Genomic DNA, 23,256 nt, shown 5'->3' with positions numbered 1-23,256 from the left:
CACCGTAGGTGTTAAAAGATAAGAGCGCCGAGTGCCACGGGGCGTCGAGGAGCAATGAACAAGCGGGTGGAATAATGATGGCAACAGTGTGAAGAAAGTATAATGGAAGTCTTGGCGAAACTGCGTCCGCGGTAGGTGAAACGGCAATAATTCCGAGCGGCTGTTACGCGCGACGTCTCGTTAAGGTATGCAATTGTCTTTACGACTTGATAGGAAGATTCGCATGGCGCTGCGCTGCGCGCCGCGCCGGTCTGTTTCTTCTGATGACGGAATAATAGTTTCCGGGAGGGAACTGTTTTTTCTTGGTGGCCGAGGGGCCGGAATAGTTCGCGTGCTCGGACGTTCTAGCCGAGTTGCATTCCATTCCGGAGCTCTTCGCCGAATCTAATCGGAATATAATACTGATTCACTTGATATAAACCGTGCCCGGTACTTCGTCCCCCATCCGCCCCCCGCTCCCGGGGCGTAATTGTAATTATTTACCGGGCCATTCGTAGTTGCTACACGTTTCCTTTATAATTACGCGAATTCCATTAGCGGCCCGGCGGCATCCTCGCGATAGACGTAACGCGTATTACACCGAAATACTTTTCTTTTACGCGAGCCCTTAAACGAAAATAGATTCCGCCCGTTCCCACCCGGGGAATTAAAACGTAAATTACAATGTGCCGCTTATCTGCCGCGGTTTATGCCAGTGGCTGCATAAAGGAGACCCGGGCGAACCTAAACGCAACGACCAAGATTCATTAGGGATCTCTCCGCGGAGAGAATTAACCCTTCGGGGACGACGATGGAGTGCCAGTTTGCTTCTGTGCGATCGACACTAAATGATGTTACGAATGTGTTGTACAGTGGGTCAATCTTATGGTAGCTTACCTTGGCACATGATGGTGATGATGTGCAGTATGCTGATGGTCAGGTAGCGTCTTCTTCGCAGGTTGTCCGCCATTTTATAGCCGATCCGGTCTCAGTCCTCGAAGCTTATCTGCAACAATCGAGGAATTTATAAAACTACAAGCTCTAGAAAAATTCTGCTCCATCTATTATTTACGCTAATACGGTTCATATCGTCATCATCTCGAACGTTTACAATAATACATCGATACGGCACGTATACGCGCAACAGCTTACAAAGAAGATAAACTATAGTCCTGTCGCGTTGCCAAACTGAAGGCAGAAATGTTTGTGAGGGATCTACCCGACCATTTTTCATAGGATTAAGAGCAGCAGCAACTTTTATTTTCACGCTTTTGACACCCGTGTATTTTCTGTTTGAATTTACCTCGGGCCATCTGTTCGAGAAAGTGTAAATTCTGCGTTTCTGTTTTTTCAAACTTTGTCCCTTTGGCGTGGCGTTCTCGATTAACGTATCGTAAGGAGAGGGGTGACATCGCGAAAGCAACTCTTGAGACCAGCTAATATAATTAACGGAGACAGGAATTCTGTCGAGCTTTCGCGATTCTGGCCCGGCGTGCGTTAAAATAGAATTCCAGAGCCGGGATGCCTCGAAACGATAAAATTCCAATAATTGCGTGGCGGTCCGTTTTTCCCGGGGTTCCGCAAGGAGCGGAAAGACTCGAAGAAGAAGCATAAATAACCACAGAGAGCGCGCGGCCGATGAAAAGGCCGTGGCTGGCAATTAACAGGTGAGTCGGTTGCGCCACGCCACCGAGCACGACAGGAATATGTAAATACGCGTGCATCCGGCGTAGGTCGCAGCAGTCGAATGCATATTGGGATGCGGCAACGTATCGTTGATTCGTCGATACGTTGGGAAAGCCCGCGGGACCGTGAAATCATTAACGCACGGCTAAGTCGAGGTAATAGAGGGGGCCCGTAATTAACGAACGCCCAATGTTAATCAGGTTTATTGGCCTGTAACGCGGGGATACGGCCACTTGAGAAGATATACCGAATACCTTATTCGCGAGCAACCCGCCGCAATCCCGGCTACACTCGATGAATACACTACGAATATTTTATACGAACTCCTACGCCTTCTTGGGTGTGGCGTATCGGGTTACGCTAATATCTTTTTATTGTTTCTTCACAACTGCAAAAAAGAGCCACAGAGAGACAAAAGTCGACGCGTGATCCACACCTATCTTCTCTCTCGGATTAATCTCAGCTCAGATACCGGAGCTCTTTCGCGACAAGCAAATTGGCAGCGTCGAGTATCAAACACGCTCCCATCCACCCCCGCGCCACGCTTAATTACGACCCGCTGCGTTGCCGCCGCTAATAAACACCGAATAAGATGTTTCAATATAAATACGACTAATTAGCGGGAACCCGACGAGAAGCCCGAAAATTGAATCCCAGTTTTTCGAGCGATACGAATTAAAATTCGTTTTGCCGAAATTTTTCCGGGAAAACTGCTGAATCTTTTGCACTCGGATCATGCACACGTGTTTATTGGTGTTTGAAGCACACGTGTGATTTTTTTCAAACGAGAACAACCCAAATTTCGATTGTTTCACTGCTTTCGCGAACGTACTGCATTGGCATTGATCTCTGAATTTGTGTCGGGTTCTCCTGAATTGTTAAGCGTCGGGGAACTTTGTTGAACCGATTACAAAATTGTTCTGTGTCTACTTGCATGCTTCTCCGTAGTTTTGGAACTACGAGGTACCAAGTTTGACGCTTGTAAAGCACCGCGTAATGCGATAAAATACAACGTTAGCTAACCCTTTGAGAACAAGTATCGTCATAATGTCGAAAATGTAGTGATATTGTCGTGAATGTTCCACGAAACACATTTTGCCGTCCATTAAAGAAGCGAAAGGGGATAAACGAACAGTCAACGAATATTACGAAGATGTCCCTAACGATCCAAGCGAACGACTCGAGTCTAACGCAAAAACCGTGTAGCGCCGTTCAGTTTCGAGCATCGCGCGGTACACAACGGAACAGCAATCCTAATGATAATAATAACGGGTACGTTGCAAGAAGTTTCAGCGACGGCAGGCAACGAGCTCGAAACTCTCGAATTCCGTTCGACACGTCCGGTAACGCGATCTTCCGGCCGCGAGCGAAGTTACGGCCGAATAATTCCGCGGGCTTAATATCCCGCGGAAGTTTTAATCGGCGCTCGCGCGTGGAGATTAAAGTTGATTTAAAAAATTTCACGATCCGCGGGTCAACGTTGTCACGGCGACCGGGAGAAACTTTTTCGTCCCTTTCCTCCCCGTTTTTCCACCGTAGAAAAAGAACGAGGGGCGGGAGGAGACTGTGTTCGAGGGTTAAAATGGGGCCCGGCCCGGCGCGGCGCGGCGGCGCGACAGCGGCCATGTAACTTGATTCATTGCGTTATTACAAGTTTTACGAGTTAATTAACGGAGATTTTTCGAGTAATATCGCGCGGCCGGCACTTCGGTGAAGCGGCTCCTGTTATTACATCGCGCTTTTACACATCCACGGCTTCGAAATTACCGCGGTGCCGGGGCTCTGTAGCTATCGTGCTCGACCCATAATTAGTAAACTCGGTTAACGACATGACACGCCCGTTCGCTGACGTTATCGTTAGCCTCCCTCTACCCTCCCCCCACCCGCTCACTCTCTTCTTCTTCTTCTTCTTGCTCCTTCTCATCCTCCTCCTCCTTTTCTTCTCCTTCTTTTTTTTCCGCGTAAACTTCTTCCCACACCGTGGCCCTGCCCGGATCGTAAGTGTAAAACGAGAAGTTACACGTGGCCCCCGGGGATGCTACCCTCAGCCAGCAAATTCCCCTCCCCTCCTACACTCCCCCGTCACGGATTGCCAATTAATAAACGCTCGCAAACTTTCCGCCACCGAGCCGGCTCCCGGTTAACGAGTTTAAACGAGCCTCCGATTGCCGCCCGTTTCACATCGATTTCTCGTGGCGGGGCACGCCGCGCGGATCAGAAAATCCAGTTAACATCGCGCACCATGACGCTCCCCCTTCGAGAAAAGGATACACACCCCCTTCCCCAGCGCAAGAAACAACATCTAAGATCCCAAGAAATGAAAACTCCTCCATGTAACAGCTTTTCCAGCAGTTCGGAAGCGCAATCTTTCGCCTTGTCAGAGCGATATCGCCACAAATAGATGATCGCAACTTCTGCTGGCAATTAGAACAGTCACTTTGATTCGAGAAAATTGTGCGAAATAAAGAATCGTTTCCCGAGTTTCGACTAGTCGAGACACGTTGGTGTTCGCTGCACCTATATCGTTTTTCACGGGTCTGTTTACCGGTAATACGCGTAACGGCGCCGATCGTTTAATCCAATCGGACAAACGGTCGATGCACGGCGAAGAGAGAGAGAGAGAGAGAGAGAGAGAGAGAGAGAGAGAGAGAGAGAGAGAGACAGAGGAAGAGAAGTGGACGTGGATGCGTCGGGTCGCGTGAGGCTGCCGCTCGTCCAGATTTACGAGGCGATTTACAAATTGGCGGTTATTGTGCGCCGCTCGGAAATCAAACTGTCCTGTAAATCAAAACGTCTGCCAGCGTTCATTAAACGTCAGGCGGCTCCCGGAAATCGGTCGTCGGTCTGGCCCGGACCCGGTTCTCGGACCAGCTCGGACCGGTTCGCGTCCTCTCTTCCTGTTTCCGGTGGTGCACGCGCCGAAATTCCCGGGGAAAGCTACGGCCACTTGCGCGCCGCGTCCACGGAAAGTCGTAAACCATTTCCCCGGACGCTTTGTTTTTCCCCTGGTAGCCGCCTGGTGCTGTAGCGAGAGGGATGCGCGGCAGAGACAACGAAATAACTCGCCGCGTTGAGAGCATCGTCGAAAATAATTGTTTAATCTGCGCGCCCGTGACGAACACCGTCCCCGTTCTGTTCTACCCGCGTCCTTTTATTTTTACAAGCCCCGTACATTTGCACGGATTGCTTCCCCGACGAATTCCTGACACCGCGAGCCTATAGCGAGAGAGGCCGCGATCGTGCTCGGTCCGTTTCACCGTTCCGAACAGAATTTTTGTTACATTTTTCGACGTTATCGACACCGGGGCGTAGTGTGTCATAGTCAGCAGGTAATAGTAAACGCGATATTGTGGAAGTTATTGCGGAAGTTATTGCGGAAGATATTGCGTGCTACCTTTATTACCACCATTGCTACTTTTAGTAACAATGAAAAATACGATGCGAAATCGCTTATGGTGCGCGTGATAAAAATGATGGTTCAACCAAGACGCTGCGCTGGACCAAATTCGATCCCTTTCTCCCTGTTGTACCTCTCGCAAGGTGTAACCGCGTTGGTACAATTTATTTAAACCTATCGACGGAAATGTTCCGTCAAAGACTATCGCTATAGAATATCGCTTATCGCGTCGCTTTTTGTTCCACCGGCCACTGAAATCAGCGATTTCAATCGGAAAAGGAAACGTCCAGCGAGCCGAGTAAAAATCTGCACCCGTTAATTCCGATTTGATTTATGGCATTATCGACCCGCGGTCTGCCGTTTCGAAACGATTCCTCGATGTCGAGCGGTTCCGAAAGGAAACTGTGAAAATTATGCAACCGTGTGCTCTCACTTTTCCTTTCTATCGATCGTTTCTGTGACCGTTTCAAAACTCCTTTTACGGGAACAAAACGATTCCGGCGCTGACGATTATTCGAATCGCTCGACGTCTCGCCGGCAAAAGAACTTCCCTGTCATTCTACGACTCTGGTCAACAATCTTCCTATTCGGGTCGGGCAAGATGACGCGAAAACCTGACTTTCGGTACTGCCACTGTTCCGCTATCGTCAACGAGACGCAGGGAACTGGAGATAAGGAATGAGAGGGCCGAAGGACTGAAGGATATCGAGTCGATTGAAAGTACGAAACGCGAGGAAAGTCCGCTCGTTCTTTTGAACGACGCCGGCCCGGTCAGAGATTGCACGAAACACGCGGCCCGGATGGGGGAAAAATAAATCTCCGAACGAAATTCCGGCTGCGAGCCTTTCCACGTTAAACGTATCGGTCTCGTTAATTCGCTTGAAAAGCTACCGTAACAGGACGCGGCCCGGAATGCTCAACGATTTCTGCTTTCGTACCGCGATCCCCCCGGAACGATCCAACTTTTTCATAGGACTACGATCGTTCCTGGCCGGATCACCGGAAGACACGAAACGCGATCCCGAAAAACAGGATAGATCTGATATCTAGAACCTGATCCGAGAAATATTTCGAAAAGCTACGACACGTTAACGCGACTTAGAAAATTCGAAAGCGAGTGGAGCAGGACGCCCGCTCTCGTAAATCTATCGAATATCTCATTCTTCTCGATTCACGAATTTTGCGGGTATTATTGCGAGCCAGTGTCCGACCGACTGCGACAAAACGCTCGTAATTACATTCCGGATGCGGCCAGGTCGAAAAAGCAGCGTGGAGAGGGTCCAGGGTGTCGTTTTGCATCTTGGATAATTGCCGAACACGCGGAACACTGCACGCTGCACCGCTGCACCCGGCTAATGCGCCGTTACAAGCGCGTGCAACGGTCTCTTGTAAGAAAAGAGTCGCCATTAGGGTCCCACGCCGCTGAACCGAACCATTATCAACACCGGAACTGGTCCCGGATCTTTTATTTTTCGCGTGCTTATTGAAATTACGCGAACGCTTTCCTTCGCAATTACCGGCTGAATGTGGTTTCGATGGAATTCGAATGAACGGACGAGACTTGCTTATACATTAGCCTTCGATTAAATAAAAATTTCCGTTTATTAATTCCGATAAGGTAACGCAACGGTACTCGATAATTTCGCCGATCTGCAACGACTAAGAACAAACAGACACTGCGCATTTTTTCACTATGGATGCATTCATCTTTCAGTTACCATTAGCAATAGAAATAGAACGCAACGGTGCACCGAATAAAAACCGATAAATACGTTTGCAAATACATTCGATTTTCAATAGCCGTCGCACAATAACAGAGAGCGCTCTATCGGTGAGGGAACAACAAGAGTGTTTAGTCGAAAAGGGAATTGCATTTTCGATAAGATAAATCGCAACTTTTTCACCCCGTAGAAAATAGCGTAACTTTGTTCGAACCGATATTTCGTCCGATATTTCCCTTGCTTGTTTCACTGTCCGGCCTACGCGTCGACGAGAATTCGCGGAAAGTAATCGCTCGTGCATCATTAGCCCCGCATAGTCTTTCAACTTTTCCGTTCGGAAAGAAACCGTCGGGATAACGTGGCTCAATGGCGCTGACAAGTTCGTCGAGACGAGACGCGCGGGAGTCTGCACGAGGAGGGGGAGGGGACGAAAAAATTGATCTGTAAAGTTCGAGGGCGGCGTTTTGTTTAACTTTTAAGCGCCGGCCAGGGGCCGTAAACTATCGCGACAAGTTCGATAACAGCCGAGACAATCGCGGAGCGGATTATTTATCTAATATTAAAAGTTGGTAACTACCGACGCCGTGAAAGCAACAGCGCGTTCAACGTCGCCGTAGAGCGAGAGAGGAAAAAAGAGGATAGAAAAGAAACGGATAAGGGAAAAGAAGAAAAAAATGCGGGTGGGATGAAACTGTTCGCGGAGCGTTTCTTTGGGATCCGATGGACAACCGAAGAATGGGCTTATTCAGATCAACGTTCCTTAACGAGGAAAGTTGTGCTTACCTCGAGCTTTGTGCGCCCCTCAACAGGCTGACGGGGGTAAATCGAAGAAGTCCGTTTGCAAATGATTTTTCCCCGATCAAGAAAACTTTCTGTCACACCCGCTACGGCGACAGAAGCCTCCCTCTCTCTTTTTCTCTCTCCCTCTCTCTCTCTCTCTGCCCCTTCCTCTCGATCTAGCACAGCTCGTTTATTAATATTCCGAAAGCGAGCAGGGAGGCATCCATCGCGGGTGGATTTTTGCGCAGAGGGAAATTTCATTGAATTTTCTCTACCGGTCCTGCATCGAGCACATTTCCCGCGTTCTCCGCGGATCCGCCGGAAGTCCGTGTTACGGTGTGGGCCTGGGCCTGGGCATCAAACGTTTCTCGATGATTGCACACCGGCCCCGACGCATCTCGAAGCAGGGGGAGCGGGCACTTGCCACCCCCGTCGGGAATATAATCATTCTTTGTACCACAAAAGTGTGCATCAGCAGGCTCGAGCGTTCTTTAACCGGTGGAACGGGGTACGGACGGGAGGGAGGAGCGGGAGGGGGTACACCGTACACTTTCCGATCGGCAACGTATATCTTTGTAACTGCAAGAGCACTTCGGCTCGAGCATCCTCGAGAAACCGTTTGAAGTCATCGAAAGAGAGAAAGAGCGGACACACGGAGAAAGAGAGAGAAACGGGGTAGCAACGGATAGAGGAGTTGCTGATGTTTGCGTCCGCTCCTGCTCAAAGAGAACACTCAGAGTTTCGGATCGAGCGAAACACGGACAAATACCGCGAATCCATTACGTGTCCCATTAAAATGTCGTGAATCGAGTGTCGCGGTCGAATACATGTACAGGATGTCACCGATCCGATACGAGGCAAGGGGGTGAATCTACCGGTAAAAATAAGTCGAGAGGAAATAGTAATGTTTTTTCGTTCGAGGCTCCGTTTTCGAGAAAATCAAGGTTGAAGGTCTGCCGCGTCGGCAAGTAGAAACGGTCTGCCATGGCCAGACGCATCGGCCGATCCCTATCTAACAGCAAGCGTGTTCGCTGAATTTTCAAACTCCATTTTCTCGAACACACCCTGTACACAGGCAGGATTGTTGTACGATTTTGTTTTAAGAAGCTGTACCAAGGTTTCAGCAATTTTTAGCAAGTGTCCGGTGACTTATGATCCGAGGTATATATTCCTAGGTTGGAGGAGGAGGAGGTCACAGGAAAGTAGTGGCGGTTGTTCGAGTGGCCGGTAAAAATTCCAGGCGTTTCGTTAACGATAACGGGGCGCGTGGGTGGGCGGGCACCACCTAAATATAGAGATTTCCATAAATCAGGGGGCTGGGGGCCGGGAAATTTCAAGCGAGCCGGGGTCCGACCAATTGGAAATTTTGATTTATAACGCTTATCGAGGAAGGTCCGTAATAAGTCTTTTAAAAAGAGCGCGGCTACAAATCGTCCATAACTCTCGCGCCGCGCGACAAAGCTCCAAATCCCCGATACGTTAGCCCCCGATGTAGCATCGTCCCGCACACCGCTCCGCTCGACGCCGCTTCGTTTCGCTCGACACCGGGATGGCACGCCGGATAATACGTACTTTTTCACGGGAGTCCGCGGATTTCCGGGGACATATCGTCGAGGATCCGTGAAGTCCTTCGATCGCAGCCCGGACGGCTCTTCGGTGTTACCTGTGCACGAGGACCACCTCTGTCCATCAAACACTGAACCCACTGCACTATCCTCGGGGCGAGAGATTCACTCGCGAGTGTCCGCGCACTTAGCTTCTTCTAGATCTCTCGGGGCGATCGACACCGATCCCCTCGGTCCCCCGGTATCGCTTTCAAGATCGTGTCTCTCGCGTCCAGTTCGTTTTCGTTCACTGTGTGCACCGACGAACTCGAAACGTGGTACTTTCTCACATCGGTCCCGTACGTCCGGCCGTGTTTTGATTAATCGATAACGATAGTCGGGCTGCGGGCACAGCGAGCGATCAGCGTAAACCGCGTGCAACGGACTTCGATAAATGTAGCCGGTTATTTATTGGCAAAATCACGCGTGCGGCACACGCAACGACGAACGTGGGAACGCGATCCGTGAACGCGGACGCGATCGCTCGGGTGTTTCGAGCCTCTGATCGCCGGTGGCACACGATCGATCCCGGAAATATTATGGCTCTGGTACGGGTGCAACGATCGTCGTAAATCGTCCGGGGACGATTCGGCAGACCGCCGCGCCGGATCGCGTGCAAATCCCCGTCACCGCCGAAAGGATTATTTTTCCGTTTCCGGAGTTTCGTCGAGATCACGCGCCCGATTGTTACGGGAACCGGCAACCGATACCGAGCAACCTAATTCGATCGAAGAGCAACGGAGAGACAGAGACAGAGGGCGGAGAAAAATTTCATTAAACCGGGCCCGGGTCGATTTTTCAAGATCACGCCGGTGTACGCGCGCGTTTCCCGTTCCAATTACAAGAATGCCACTTCGGCACGTTCGCCGGCGCCCCTCGTCGATGGGCGACCGCCTCCCCGTCGGCAAATAAAAACGGACACCTTATATCGACGGGAAATCCTCATCGATATCGTCGAACGATATCGCGCAACAACCCCACGGTTCTCACGCGTTCAGCACGATCGAGCAAACGGGTCCCGCGGAGGACCAGCGAGCCAGCGGATCTTGAAGAGATCGGTGCGATTGAAATAATCCTCGGACCGATCTCGGTGAGATCGAGACGAAACAAATCGAGGCGATCAGAGGCTGCGAGCGTGATTTTTTCTGTGATCGATAGCGATGCGTTTCGTAGACTCGATATCGAATTCGGGCCTGGCGAATCGGACGAACTTGACGACGAATTAGAAGCACCTCTAACCTGGCACCTGGCACCTGGCACCTGGTTGCCGACGTAACGCGACGCGGACGATACGGTTGTAACACGACGACACACCGCGACGGACTAACGCTCGTGGTACGACATCCCGAAGCCCCTTTTAGCCACGACGATGCTGCTGCTGCTGCTGCTGAATGCTGGCTGCTGCTGATGGTGGTGCCGGTGCTACTGCTCTACCCGCGTCGTCGGATATACTATACGAGGAACACGGACACGCGCGCCGACCTTGCGCGAGCGCAATACCCTGCGATTCCGGCAGTAGGGGTTGTTTGATGCCTGCCTCCTTCGAAAATGCTCTTTTTCCACCCCTCGCGCGGCACGCCGCGCCGATCCTACCTGCTCCTCTCTCTTCTCTCTCTTCTCTCTCTCTCTCTCTCTCTCTCACTCACTCTCTCGCTGGCGATCAGACAATTTTGGAACCGATCGGATACACCCGCGTCGTCCACCGTGCGTTTTCTACACGGTTAGGTGCTGCGAACGTTCCGAATGTTCGTGTTTCCACGAAAAGATCGTTCCATTTCACTTTCTTCGTGTCCGTCACTTATGGCGCGATTCAGTCGGTATGTCTATTTAATTTTGTAGGTCTTAACACGTATATCACGCGAAGAAAAGTGTTTGACACACTTTATCTTTCAAAGTTCCCCACAGATAGAAGTCGAGTGGCGTAAGGTCACATACATGATTATTATGCACATTAAAAATTTCTCCTCTCGTAAACGTCGAATCATCAGTCCACAATAGTTTTGATGAAAACAACATTATCTTGTTGCACTGCATACGCATACCACTGACAGAATTCCAATTGTTCTTCATGATCAGCTGGTGTAAGCTCTTGTACCCTCGTGTAATGATACGGATGTCTGTTATCAGAGTGCAGAGTCCGCCATACAGTCGACCGTGATAACCTCAGTTGGTACGAGGTATTACGAACACTTGCTGTTGGATTATTATTTAAAAAATTCAATATTCTTGATGTGCGATTTCGTTGCCTCGTAACTCCATTGAATTCATTTCCTTCGAGACATGAACTTTTCAATAAAACTCTATGCGACCTACGTTTACGTAACATTTTTTTCTTATTTAGTGCCATAGAATATACTGACAAAGTTTGAACATTAAAACCTGGGACACCCTTCAAGTATAAGTAAAGATTGCTGAGAATTACGGCACCCGCCACGTTATATCGATAACATATTCTGCGAATTACGAAAATACGATGTTCGAGTAACTAACAGGTGATCCTAGGAAAGTCGGCGAATGCAAACAGCTAACCGGAAACGCTAAGAACCCAGCGACAACCGGCGTACATGTTCCCGGTAGACCTAAATCGGTGGGCGTTTCTGCGATCGCGAATCACGCGATTCTTTCATTTGAGCGTGAATGATGGACAGACACGTCCAAACGAAAAATCAAGCCCTGAAAAATGCCCGGTATAGACGGTTCCACCTGAGAAATGGCTCGCGCAATCCGGTGGCCATTAGACTTGCAAATAAATGGCAGAGCGAGGCGAGGCGAGGCGAGGCGAGGCGAAGCTTCTCTCAGGCAATTTCACTTGCGTATCGCCTGGCTGCGACGGGGAAAGGTAACCGAGGAAGACAGACGGTTAAAAAGGTCCAAAAAATCGACCTGGGGGCGGGGAAACGCGGGCAAACTCCGGTAAACGACGGTAAACGCGTTTCCGATGACCACGACGGGATTCAATGATCCGACACGCGTTCTGGCGGCCTCGGAGCCAATATCTCCCGAATCGAGATTGCTATGGGTGCACAACAGTCTTGGACCCGCGGCGAGATTCGATACCAGGCGAATGTTGCACCGGTTCGCAAGCACCGACCCCAGGTAACCCGCGAAATTTTCAAAGGTCCTTCAGACACGTGCATTTCGCGATAAACACAACCCTCGTGATCGCAGACGTGGCGTTGAATAAACGAGGGTTCGACGTGAGCGCGAGAGCTGCGTCATCGCACCGCCTCCGAACCACCACCGGCGCCGTTCTGTTATTGTTTGCCGAGCAAGATTACCGGTGGCAAAGAGGGCTTGTTGCGAAACTGGATTTTCCCCCGGTAACTTACACCCCAACTTACACCCTCGACGACGACGACAACGAGTCGACGCGATGCTCCGGGGCGACGCCGTAACAGACGCGTCACCGACAACCGAACTCGCGAAAGTATTCCGATATTCGCACGGATGCGCACGCATATCTAACTGTAGCAATCGCGTTTAACGATAAGGACATAGGGCCAGCAGGAACGTCTCACTTTCGCGGATTAGCAGCATCTGTACCTTCGCGAGCGACCTTCTATTTACCCGAGAACTATCCGCAGCCGTGACCGGCTGTTCGCGCTAGTTACAAACGAGCGAAATTCGTGTCGCGCATTGTTCCGCGTATCGCATTTATCCGAAAATTTCCCCTGTCGCGATCGTCGCCGTAACTCGACCGTCCATGTGCAAACATAGTGGCGCTCCCAGAGGCAAAATCAGGCGTGCCCCTTTGCAAATCTGTCGTTGACGGTTTTTCCTAAACAAATCTTGTTCGCCAAGCAAATGGAATAGGGCAAAAATTGAAGTTTCCAGGTGAAAGGTCGGCTTCGTACCTCAAAACGGTTATGTTTCATAAATTTCCATTCCACAGTCGGACATTTGATATGCAGCAAGTGAATAGAAACCGGGACACGCAGCAGCCCGTTTGTTCAAGTTCGTCGTGATCTCGTGCGTTCTGTTGAAGATTGAAGGGTTGGTTTGACGCATCCGCAGACTGCAGACTGCAGGCACGATGCACAAGGCACGTCAGGGTGCCGGTGCGAGAGACAAGCACGACCCGCTCGGTTTTCCGTCGCGTGCTTACGCACAGCGGCAAGGATTACGTGTCACAAATTGGTATTACCCCGTTGCGAACGCAGACACGGGGACAGGTGTGTGCGAAGAGGAAGAGAGTGCGAGAGAGAGAGAAGGTGAGAGTGGAAGAGGAAAGCGTCTCGGAGTGTTCCCAGCATACCTGATGCGATCGTGCGCGCTCGAACACGCGGTCCTGTGACAGGCAATTTGCTTTGTAAGGAAATAATTATCGCCGGTTACCACCCTCCCCAGCTTGTCAGCTGTCGAACCACGGATTTTACTGACGCGCGAATGCGACCACCTTCGCAGCCACGAATCACCGTCGTTCTTCCTGCAAAACTACCAGAAAAAACGACGGTATTCGATTCTGGAAAAATGCGACATGGCAACGGTGGGTAAGCGAAATAGAGATGCATACAGTACGAAATAAGAACAGAATTCCCGAAACGACGGATCAAACAGTAGCGGGTTAGCCAACAATGGATTAATTTGCGCCGGAAATAGCTAAGCCGTCGACTGCCTACGGTAACTACGACCAAATCTAGCAGCAATCTAACTTGCTTCCGAGTATTTTCAAGGTGCGCACACAAACGTATCCAGCACATGTCCTCGCGGAGATCGATCTGCGCGCGAGCGCGTAAAATCGAGCTGCGTGCAACGTATTTCGAAAACACCCGACAAAACTTGCTACGCGGAAAGTTAGCCTTCGAACAGTGAACTTGCAGGATTCTTTGGAATAACTCCGGAGAATTCGCGAGGTAGACCGGCGATCGTTACGGCGAACGGTGGAACCGAGCGTTGAACTCGAAGAAAAATTGAAGCTCCGAATGAGATCGAGGGATCAAGCGGTTCAACGGGTGGTTTCACAGAGAGATGATCGTTATATCTTGGTGTTCCCGTGATCTTCGCGGCTTACCCGTTAGCCTTGAAGAAGATCGATCATTGTTAAGGCCTTCTTTCGGTTGGACACGCAGCGTTATTGCGGATGAATGGATAATGCTACTTTAAGTAGTTGCGCCGCGCCGGGCCGCGCCGGTTAAAAGACCGTAATACATTCCAGCGAGCCCGCCGTAACAACTTGGATCGTCTTCTTCCAATTAAACTTCAGAATTTCCGGCGAATTTCGCAACTTTTCCTCGATCCGCTCTGCGTCCTTCCCGTAAACTTTCCGCGCATATTTTCGCATCGCACTCGATACATTGTTCCTCGTGTTGGCATTTCCCGATATTTCCGGGATCCTCGAAACCCCGATTTTTTAACAACATTCACAAACTAAGTGAAATCTTGCAGTCTAAAAACCCTCTAAAAGCCCTCTTTATTTTTTCCGTTCGCCGATTATTCTGCAGAAAGAATTCTCGAGGTTCTCGCAGGCCGATTTAAAACTTTCGGTAATAAAACAATTGGTGAACAGGAACTCGCGCACGGATTTGTCGGAGATGTCTGCATGACGGCGCCGCAAAACACCGATCTGCGAGTTCCGATCTGCGGCTCCTCGAAACTCCTCAAACTCGGGGCTCTTGATGTTCATCATCTGATACGTAATACGGGCAGACAGCAAATTACGCGAGTGGTCTGGGCCAATTTAACGAGACCCTGGTCGATACACGGATTCCTCAGACCTCGAACCGCATAATTATTTATCCGATTAAGCCCCGCGTGCACCGTCCCGTGCTTCGAGTTTGTCCCGTTACATTGTCGGCTACACAGCGAAATCAACAGCGGTCGCCGATTAGAAAAATCATGCGATCGAACTTTGGAAATCTGCTGGGCCGTATAATTTTTAAATAGTAGAGACATTACCGTGTCGATTCGAGGTCTCGATGCCGGCGAATCATGTGGAAATTCGATTCGATTTAACGCCTCCGACGCGACGGACGAGAATCGCGCTCATTATCGGCCGTTACACTTCTCCCACTCGATATTACATACACTGGTCGCGGAGCTCGGTGTGTCGGATGAATTTTCATTACCCAGTCGAAAGGCACAAAGGCCTGCCGCCGCGCCGGGCTCCTTCATCTACAGCTTTTCATTATTCCCGTGCGTTGCGTCCGATCATCCCCCGTTTCATTGCGAATTCCCGCGATTGAATCGGCCTCGGGGTGAAACGATCCTCGGACAACGTTTTTCCGCGTGAACGTCTCAAACCGACCATGTACACGGGTAACGAAATTTTTCTATCAAACGTGAAAGTCAATTTTTGTTACAGTCTATACAAAGTATAATTCAAAGTAGGGTCTACCTAGTCTGGGATATATCTAGTTCGAAGCTTGATATGCAATGATGTGGGTATTTTCATCATTTAAGGAAGAAATTACGGAAAATTGCGTTATTTTGACCTATTTGCTCGAACGTACACGCTTAAACATCGCCTGGAGACGCGAGTGTGCAGAATGCACTCTCTAGCACCGATAAATCTCCGTTTAACGGCGCCTGTAAATGAATACTCGCCGATAAACCGTCTGCTATCGGACGAAAAATTGCACGGCACCGTACTACGCGACCGTTCGCAGCCGCGTTTCTCCGGAGACGACCGGTTTGCAAACTTTCGACCGCTCCGCGAGACTCCTCGGCCGCCGACGAGCGGTCAATAGCTGCGCCGCGATGTAATTAGCTGATAGAATCTACGCGGATAGGCCGGCCCGAGACAAAAGAATGTCGAGAGCTCCATTGTACCTGCGATCCTCCATTTAATCCATTATTTTTACGCCACCTCGTAAAACGACGACCGATTGTTGCAGTTTTATGGGAAATGTAATCGGCGCGGCGGCTGGCTCCGAAGAGCGCGCGAAACGAGGCACGATACGCGCACTTGATGTCCGTCTTCTAGATCGTTTAATGAAAAGAATAATTCCTCGTTAGACGCCCTCGCATTCTATCGAACTCGAACCCCGCAGTTTCTAATTCACGGGATCGATCCGGCCGCGACGCGACGCGACGCGACCCAACGGGTCGATATAGTCGGTTAAAGATAATAAAGCGAATTAAGATTCCGAGCGCACGTCCCCGGAGTTGAGGCACGAGCATACACTCTCTAGTTCCCGTGTGTAACACCAGCCACGGCAAAACCTGACGCCCTTACTAAAATCCTAGACTAATTTCCCAACGATCCCCCGACTGATGAAAATTTCAGCGACCCAGAATACCCGGACGGATCGCTATCGATTCGCGGGGAACGAGCAAATTTTCGTTGCGGATCCTGGATACGAGAAATCTGTACCTTTCACGAACTAAGAAAAACCCGGAATTTCACTTCGGACTCCGAACGTCTGCCAAAATCGGGGAAGCAATACCTTTCTGCTGATCCGCGCCGCTCTAATTGCTCATTGATAGACTATCGCAATATTTCCAGCTTTCTAAATTGCGAATCTTTAAAATTGACAGAGCGTCGACGCACGATCAGATCCGTAGGAAAGTTGCTCGTTCCTCGCTTATATTGATAGACGCAACACGAGAAGTCGAGGGTCTCTGAATCGTGCGCCCCTGTCAATATTTCTAACGAATTCGGTGCATCGGCGTGATCCACGGGAATACTGCCTAATAGGGAGCGCCAATAACCGGGGCAGAGTGTTAACGATGGAAGGAGCGGCGTTCGTTAATTATTTACAAGTTTATCGATGCATCGCGTGCAGCGTCGCGGAACGCAAAATTGATACGGGGCCACGGTGAAAAATTAGCGAGCGTCGGGCCGGGGCCAATTTCTTCGTTACGCCACGATGATCTGCGCACATCGGACCGAAATTCGCATAGTCGACTCGCTGTGCCCACTCTACGCCCTGTTTTTCCTTAACCCTTCGCTCGAAAAATATCGAGCTTTTCCCGTAGATGTTCGTCCCGCTTGTCTCGAACAACGGCGCAGCGAATCGTGCCTAATTGCTCGTCGGTGGAGTCGAATTTTCAACTTTTTGTCACGGACAACCGTAGACACCCGTCGCAGAATCAAAGGGAACGTCTCGCTTTGGAAGATCCCGCGCAATCAGAGTAATTTGATCGATGGTGCCGAACTTGAAAAGCCGAAATGTCGGAGAAATTCGATTTGTTCGACGCGCCTCGACGTGTGCCGATTAATTGACAAGGTAGAAAGAAAAAGGGAATAGTGTCTTCGAGATTAAACACGACGCGATGCTCCTAGTCCGGTATCAATTGCGCTTAATCGAAGCTGCGAGAGATCTTGCAGTTGAGAAAATGAACGAGAATCGTCTATTGGAATCGCGAAAGTGAAACTATCGGCGTCGCCATCGCCATCGCCATGCGATCCGTGCGCGACGAGAACAGCGTGGTCGTTGAAAAAGGAAAGACGGGGAAAAAAGCGAGAGGAAAAAAGAGAGCAAAAGGAAGGGAACACGACGGAAAAATGCAGAGCTCGGCAGGTTGTGACGCGGCGCCGAGGCAGTCTTCAAAACTAAAAGGCTGCGGTGGTTGCTGACGGTGTTGTAAGTAATAGATAGGTCCGGGTAATTGCTTCACTTAACGAGAAACACGTTCGACCCCCGCCCTGGTTCTCTTCCCCCAACGGAATCCGATATTAACCGTCGCGTTGTTTGATATAGTTCGGCGTGTCCCCGTGCTCTGCGTGTGTCTCGCCCCTGTTTCCCCGTGCTCGTTTGCCTGTCGCGCCCCTGGCCCCTGCCTGCGCTGCCCTGGCCGCTCAAGGGCCATCGTTACCATTTTCAAGGAATTCCGCGAGCAGGAACGTGCCGTTTTCCCGTTTTGAGACCCGCTGTACATTCTTCCATCCCGCCCCGTTAAAAACGCGCGAACAACTCTCGCGAACACGCTTCGCTACGAGCCTCGTTTCGGCCTTTAAACACGGACGACTGGATAGGCCTTAAAGGTAATTCGGGCCTCGAAGAACTTACCTGTTCGATGAAACTTCACCGCCGGGACCCAGAAGTTCGTGATTCACAGATATTGCGTTTCCCGTGGTGACAGACGCGAAGGCCGGCATTTCTTCGGAGCATCCTGGACGAAAGTGACGCGAGAGCGACGCTGAAGCGTCGAGAAAATGTTTGCCAGAGGGGTTCCGAAAAATCCTCGATGACACACCACCGGCGACGTCACCGGAAGCCTCGGATCTCGTTCGGATCGTCGCTCACACTTCGCAGACTCGTCGTCATTATTACGAATGAAATTTACCCCCAGCGGGAAATAATAAACACAGCGGGTCCGATCGATCGGACGCAGCGTTCCCCGACCGGTCACACGTACGAATCGAACTGCCGTAACGCGCGGCAGGTCCAAGGATGCAATTAAGGTCTCGGGCCGAGTACAATGGGGGAAAAGGAGAGAGAGAGAGAGGGACTAGGTATAATCTAGAAGTAACTCGGCGCGCTAGGTGGGGAAGCCTCGTAAACATATGTCCCTCATGGGGTATTTAATTCACGAGCCACGGACAGCGGCTCGAATTGCCGAGTTGGCCCCCCTCCTCTGTCCTCCCTCTCCCCCGGCACTTGGGGGCACGCAAAGGGGGCGGGTTGGCGCGGAAAATATGGAGGGGTGGCCCGAAGAACAGCTGAAGGAAGCGGACAGGATCTCTTCCTTAGCGCCGGGGCGAGCTTTTTCCTTGGACGTCGTAAATACTGAAAGTGGAGGCTACCTCTGGGACTTTGCCGCTACTCCGACGGAGTTTACAGACCCTTCTACCTTACACCTTACCTTTTTTTCTACGCCGCTAGCCCCTCTCCAACTCCCCTGGAAGAGTGAGAAAGAAGGAGAGAGAGAGATCGCGCGGGCGCGCGAGCCTGTGAGCCGATAAGGAGTCAAGAAAAGATTTTACACTTGGACGGAAAGTAAAAAGAGTCGGGGAAGCTCAGCACGGCGGTCTTGTTGAACCAACGGAATCCTTTTGTTAGCTCGGCTTACATCACGTTCCGTTACGTGTTCGATCCCGGGAAGAACCCCTGTCGGAATGTTTGAACGCGCTCGTCGAAACGACCACCGTGTTTTCCGAGTGTAATTTCCGGTCACGGAACTACAAGAAATATTTCGAGCCGATCCGGTTATCTCTTTCACGCCGATCGCGATCGGCTACCCGCCGAGACGGAGCTCTGGGGACCTGATGCGAAAATATACCTGTGCATATTCCGAATTTCTGGTGCGTTGCTCTCGTCTTTGAGCGAGATCCTGGACGCGACGTGGACCGCGGAAACCGATCGATTCGGCGCGGAATGGCCGTAAGTATCATCGAGCGGGGTGCTCCCTCGCAATCCTCTTTCGGTGGTAGCAATAAAGCGTGGGCATCCTTCGGGGACGGCTTGCGGGATCCAATATCGAACGACGCGACGCGACGCGTCCCGTCGGCCTGTCCGATCGAAATTTGTGTATGCTCGCGTGTTCGTGTCGCCGCGATCAAGCACGTGGACGCGGAAACGGAAGCGGACAGTGGAGCGCGGTCGCGGGTGCAACGGTTGCAACGTGCACAGAGGGAAGGCACGTTCTCGCGCTGCGTGCGTGTGCCTCGGACCGCGTTTGTGCGAAGGAAACACAGCACGGTCGAGGTGTAGGATGCCGATGGGGAAAGGGCCGAAGAGAGGGCGAGACACGCAGGGAGGGCACAGGGAGGAAACAGTGCCCTTAATACCAAGCAGGAGTTCAAAGGTGGACCCCGCAACAACGCATCTAATTACTTGCTTCCTCCATGGTCCGTGGCACAGCGAATTTACATCTTGTTTGTTCAAGCACCTGTAGCAACCTATACCGCTATCCGGAACCCCGCCCCCCGCCCTCTTTGTCCTCCCACCGTCGGCCCCGCGACCCTTCCCACCCCTCGACAGAGCCGATGTAGATTGGATACTGCCTATAAACAAGCAATTGCCTTTGACTCCGAATGCCCTGCTCCGCAGAAAGTCTGCCCGCCACAGACTAGCAATATCTTGGACAGGATCGTGTCGTGCCCCCGAGGCACCCTCGGCTGGATCTCTCCAGCCCCCGGAAATTTCGGGACAGATCAACGCATCCTGCGTTCGCTTCACAATTAACTCGGTGAAATCGTTTGTCCATGGCCTCTCGAAATATTTCGGAAAAATTGCTGACCAAGCCCAGAAAATGGATTCGAGATACCTCGAGTATAACCTCTGTATCAGAAAACAGAAATTTCGTATTTGGACAAGCAACAATAGTTTCGGTTCGAATCGCGAGAGAGTGTGCAACGACACGGCGCGATTGAAATTCCACGGCCGCGGCAAGTCGGGGTGAGATCAATTAGAAAGTTCAATGGAAGGAGATACCTTTCGGATTAATAATCCTAAAGAGCAACTCTTCACGGATCAGAAGGGCAGACTAACAGAGGGCCGTGCACTCGGAGACGGAGTGTAATCAGCGTGAAATGTTTCTTTCACGACGATCTTGCTCATACATCTGATGCAGCCCGTGCACGTTTTGTCCACCGGGCAACAGTGGCGTCGAACCGCCACGGAAAGGTCTCGCGAAAATTCACCTGTGCCAACACAATCCCAACCCCATAAACAATTACTCCGACTATTAAATAATCCGAAATTCAAATTTCCTGATCGAAACGGCAGAGAAGTTGAGGATTTTGTTTCGAAATGTTGCGCAGCCATTTTCTCCGCGTAAATTTCGAGAAGCTTCGCACATACGTTTCCGGGATCGATAGCAAGTCGCGTGTACACGATTTATGGGTCGCACGTCGAATAGAAACGTACGAGGCACGACTCCGATAATGTTATGAACGTTTATCGAGGGTTCGTGGCGCTTTCTACGGCACAGTTTCCTCGAGTGGCTTTGGCCGTGGCTTTTCTGATTTGTCGGTATCGGGAACGGTCCGCGTCCCGGCGCCTATGAACCATCCGCGAAAAACTTTACGGCGAGTAATCAGCGCCGCGATCCTCGATAGGAAAATATCGAAAAGTTCGCGCCGACAATTTTCCTGCGAATCGGCTTCTATGGGAATTACGGTCTGTAAAAAAGTTTTCTCTCGAAGAACTCTTGTAAGCTGGATCGTTTCGCGCGAAAGGGACTCGAGCAAGTTGTCACACCTTCGATTCAAAGTAAAAGACCTCTGCGAGAGTGCAATTACAATAATCGAAAAATATTTGTAAATCATTCTGGGAAAATGCGTTCAAACGTTTCATTTAACGTTTAATAAAGCGTTAAAACAGAGAGCTCACGGAATCGCGACCCGAGCGAGGATTTTCGCGCGGAGTCTACGCCAGTGGGCGGCCCCGCCTGTGTCCCCTTTGCATTTTTGCAACGCCGAACTGTAAATATGCGCGAGGCGCGAGGTGCGGTCATTTTCATTAGACCGTGAGTATCTGTGAAAAGGTTGACACTCGAAAGCACGCGCTCTCGACAACGCGGAAAAAACTAATAAAAAATTTAGGAGCGTTGCAATCTGAACGGAGTTGCGGAACGCGTTCATGGCACCTGCAGTGGCGCCATTTTCCCCGGCTAAAACTGCAGAAACATGTAAATCTGCGTGGAAATAGCGAGAATTGGTTCGCGTTACACGCGCCGAGCCGAGCCGAGCCGAGCCGAGCCGACCAGGCCGGGCCAGCCGCTCGATGAATCCACACGGCGAGACGCGTTACAGTGAAATCATTAACCTGAATTGACTGCGTGAACGTGCAGTCGATTCGACCGTAATCCGCCGTCCCGTAAACACGGGCAGTTTCAATCATATTAATGTAGACACGACACGCCTAAATCATCGCAATAAATGGAATAATAGATGCCGACAGTCGAGTTGTACAAGAGGAGAACACAGCCAGTTGGAAAAAGCACGAGGAAACATGATTCCTGGGGTTGCCTGTTGAACCCAATCACCGGCCCCGTTAATTAACGTTAATAAGTCACGGTTTGCTGTCTTGCCCTTTCCCCTTCAACTTTTACCGGCGATCGAAACCCACGCTGTTTGGAGAACACAACCGCCCGGACCGGTGTTTGCGCTGTTTGCACACTGCCCTGCGAACGCGACACGTGCAATTCCACGATGCACCGTTGCACCGCTTCAAGTTATGCAATATACATCACCTAAACCGTCCCGCGAGAATACGCGTTAACGAATCGCCACGCGTGAATCCGAAACGATACCACGACAAGGTAAAAATACGCGATTGCTAGTTCGACGGTACTAACCTTGATGCTCTAAGCTCGAAATTAAATGAATCGGTGTAGGAGATTTTCCGGAAAGTGCGACTTCGTCGAGACTTTCCGAAAAAAGGGGAAATAAAAATGGCGCCGTTGATGGGCCCGAGTGGTCAGTTAGTTAATTTATCAATTTGACCGGAGTTGATGGCAAATAAAGTACGGCGAAAGTAAACAGGTAGCGCGGGTATGGTGTAAGAGCAGCGGGCAAGTTAAAAAAGTTCCATTTTAGTGTAGTTTCGTTAACGAACTCGGTAACCCGTTTATCCTCGCCGAGGAAACTTTCCTTTCGCTTTATAAGCGAGCGGATTAACAGCTTAAACAGCCGAAAAATATTATGCGGCTGTCCGTGTGCACCGGTCGCGTCGGTCTGTGTGCCGCGTCTATGTACGAATGTACGTATGTTTGCATGTACATAATGAACAGCGACGAGTCCCGCGACAAGAAGCAATCTGGCTGGTCCGAGGAGGCGCGAACGCCCGGGAAATTTTGTACGGCGGTCGTTGAATCAACTTAATTAAACTCCTTGATCCATTTCTATAACGTCTTAATTCCGTTTCCCCGGCGTAAACTCTCCCGGCTTCTTCTTCCTCGCTTCCGCGCCCGGGGAGAGGAGAAACTTTCCCGGGGCGTATTCGCGTGTCAGTTTCCGCATTAGAGTCCAAACGGGAGACGAGCGACGACGACGCGATCATCGCGGAAGCCGCTCGCTCAGAAGATGAAATATCGTTTTTCGCCCAGCAACTCGATTACCCAGCGATCGATCTTCGAATTATCGCGCCGGGAATACTTTCAATGTCTCCTCGCCCGAACCCTCCTTTGTATTCTCGCGGGCCAGCCCAAACGACGCCAAAAAAATACGGGCAGCCAGAATTTCAAGATTCATTTCTGTCGC

General features: G+C 50.7%; 1 protein-coding gene across 2 annotated transcripts in view; it reads right to left on the bottom strand.

Annotated features, from left to right (window-relative positions):
- LOC143362195 (lachesin) overlaps nucleotides 1-10,482 on the bottom strand; it is a 235,587-nt gene extending 225,105 nt beyond the window's left edge. Inside the window, exons 1-3 of one of the 2 annotated variants that reach the window (XM_076802149.1) lie at nucleotides 10,407-10,482; nucleotides 9,136-9,552; nucleotides 877-985 (exon numbers count right to left, since the gene is read on the bottom strand). In XM_076802149.1, coding sequence (XP_076658264.1) covers nucleotides 877-949 — 73 coding nt within the window. In that variant the 5' untranslated portion in view covers nucleotides 950-985; nucleotides 9,136-9,552; nucleotides 10,407-10,482. Of the gene's footprint in view, nucleotides 1-876; nucleotides 986-9,135; nucleotides 9,687-10,406 lie in introns of those variants that run through there. The other variant, XM_076802150.1, reaches the window with a different exon arrangement.
- Nucleotides 10,483-23,256: the final 12,774 nt, after the last annotated feature.

The sequence above is a fragment of the Halictus rubicundus genome, chromosome 16 (assembly GCF_050948215.1).
Source record: "Halictus rubicundus isolate RS-2024b chromosome 16, iyHalRubi1_principal, whole genome shotgun sequence".
Lineage (NCBI taxonomy): Eukaryota > Metazoa > Arthropoda > Insecta > Hymenoptera > Halictidae > Halictus > Halictus rubicundus.
This window is presented reverse-complemented; position numbering and strand designations above follow the sequence as displayed.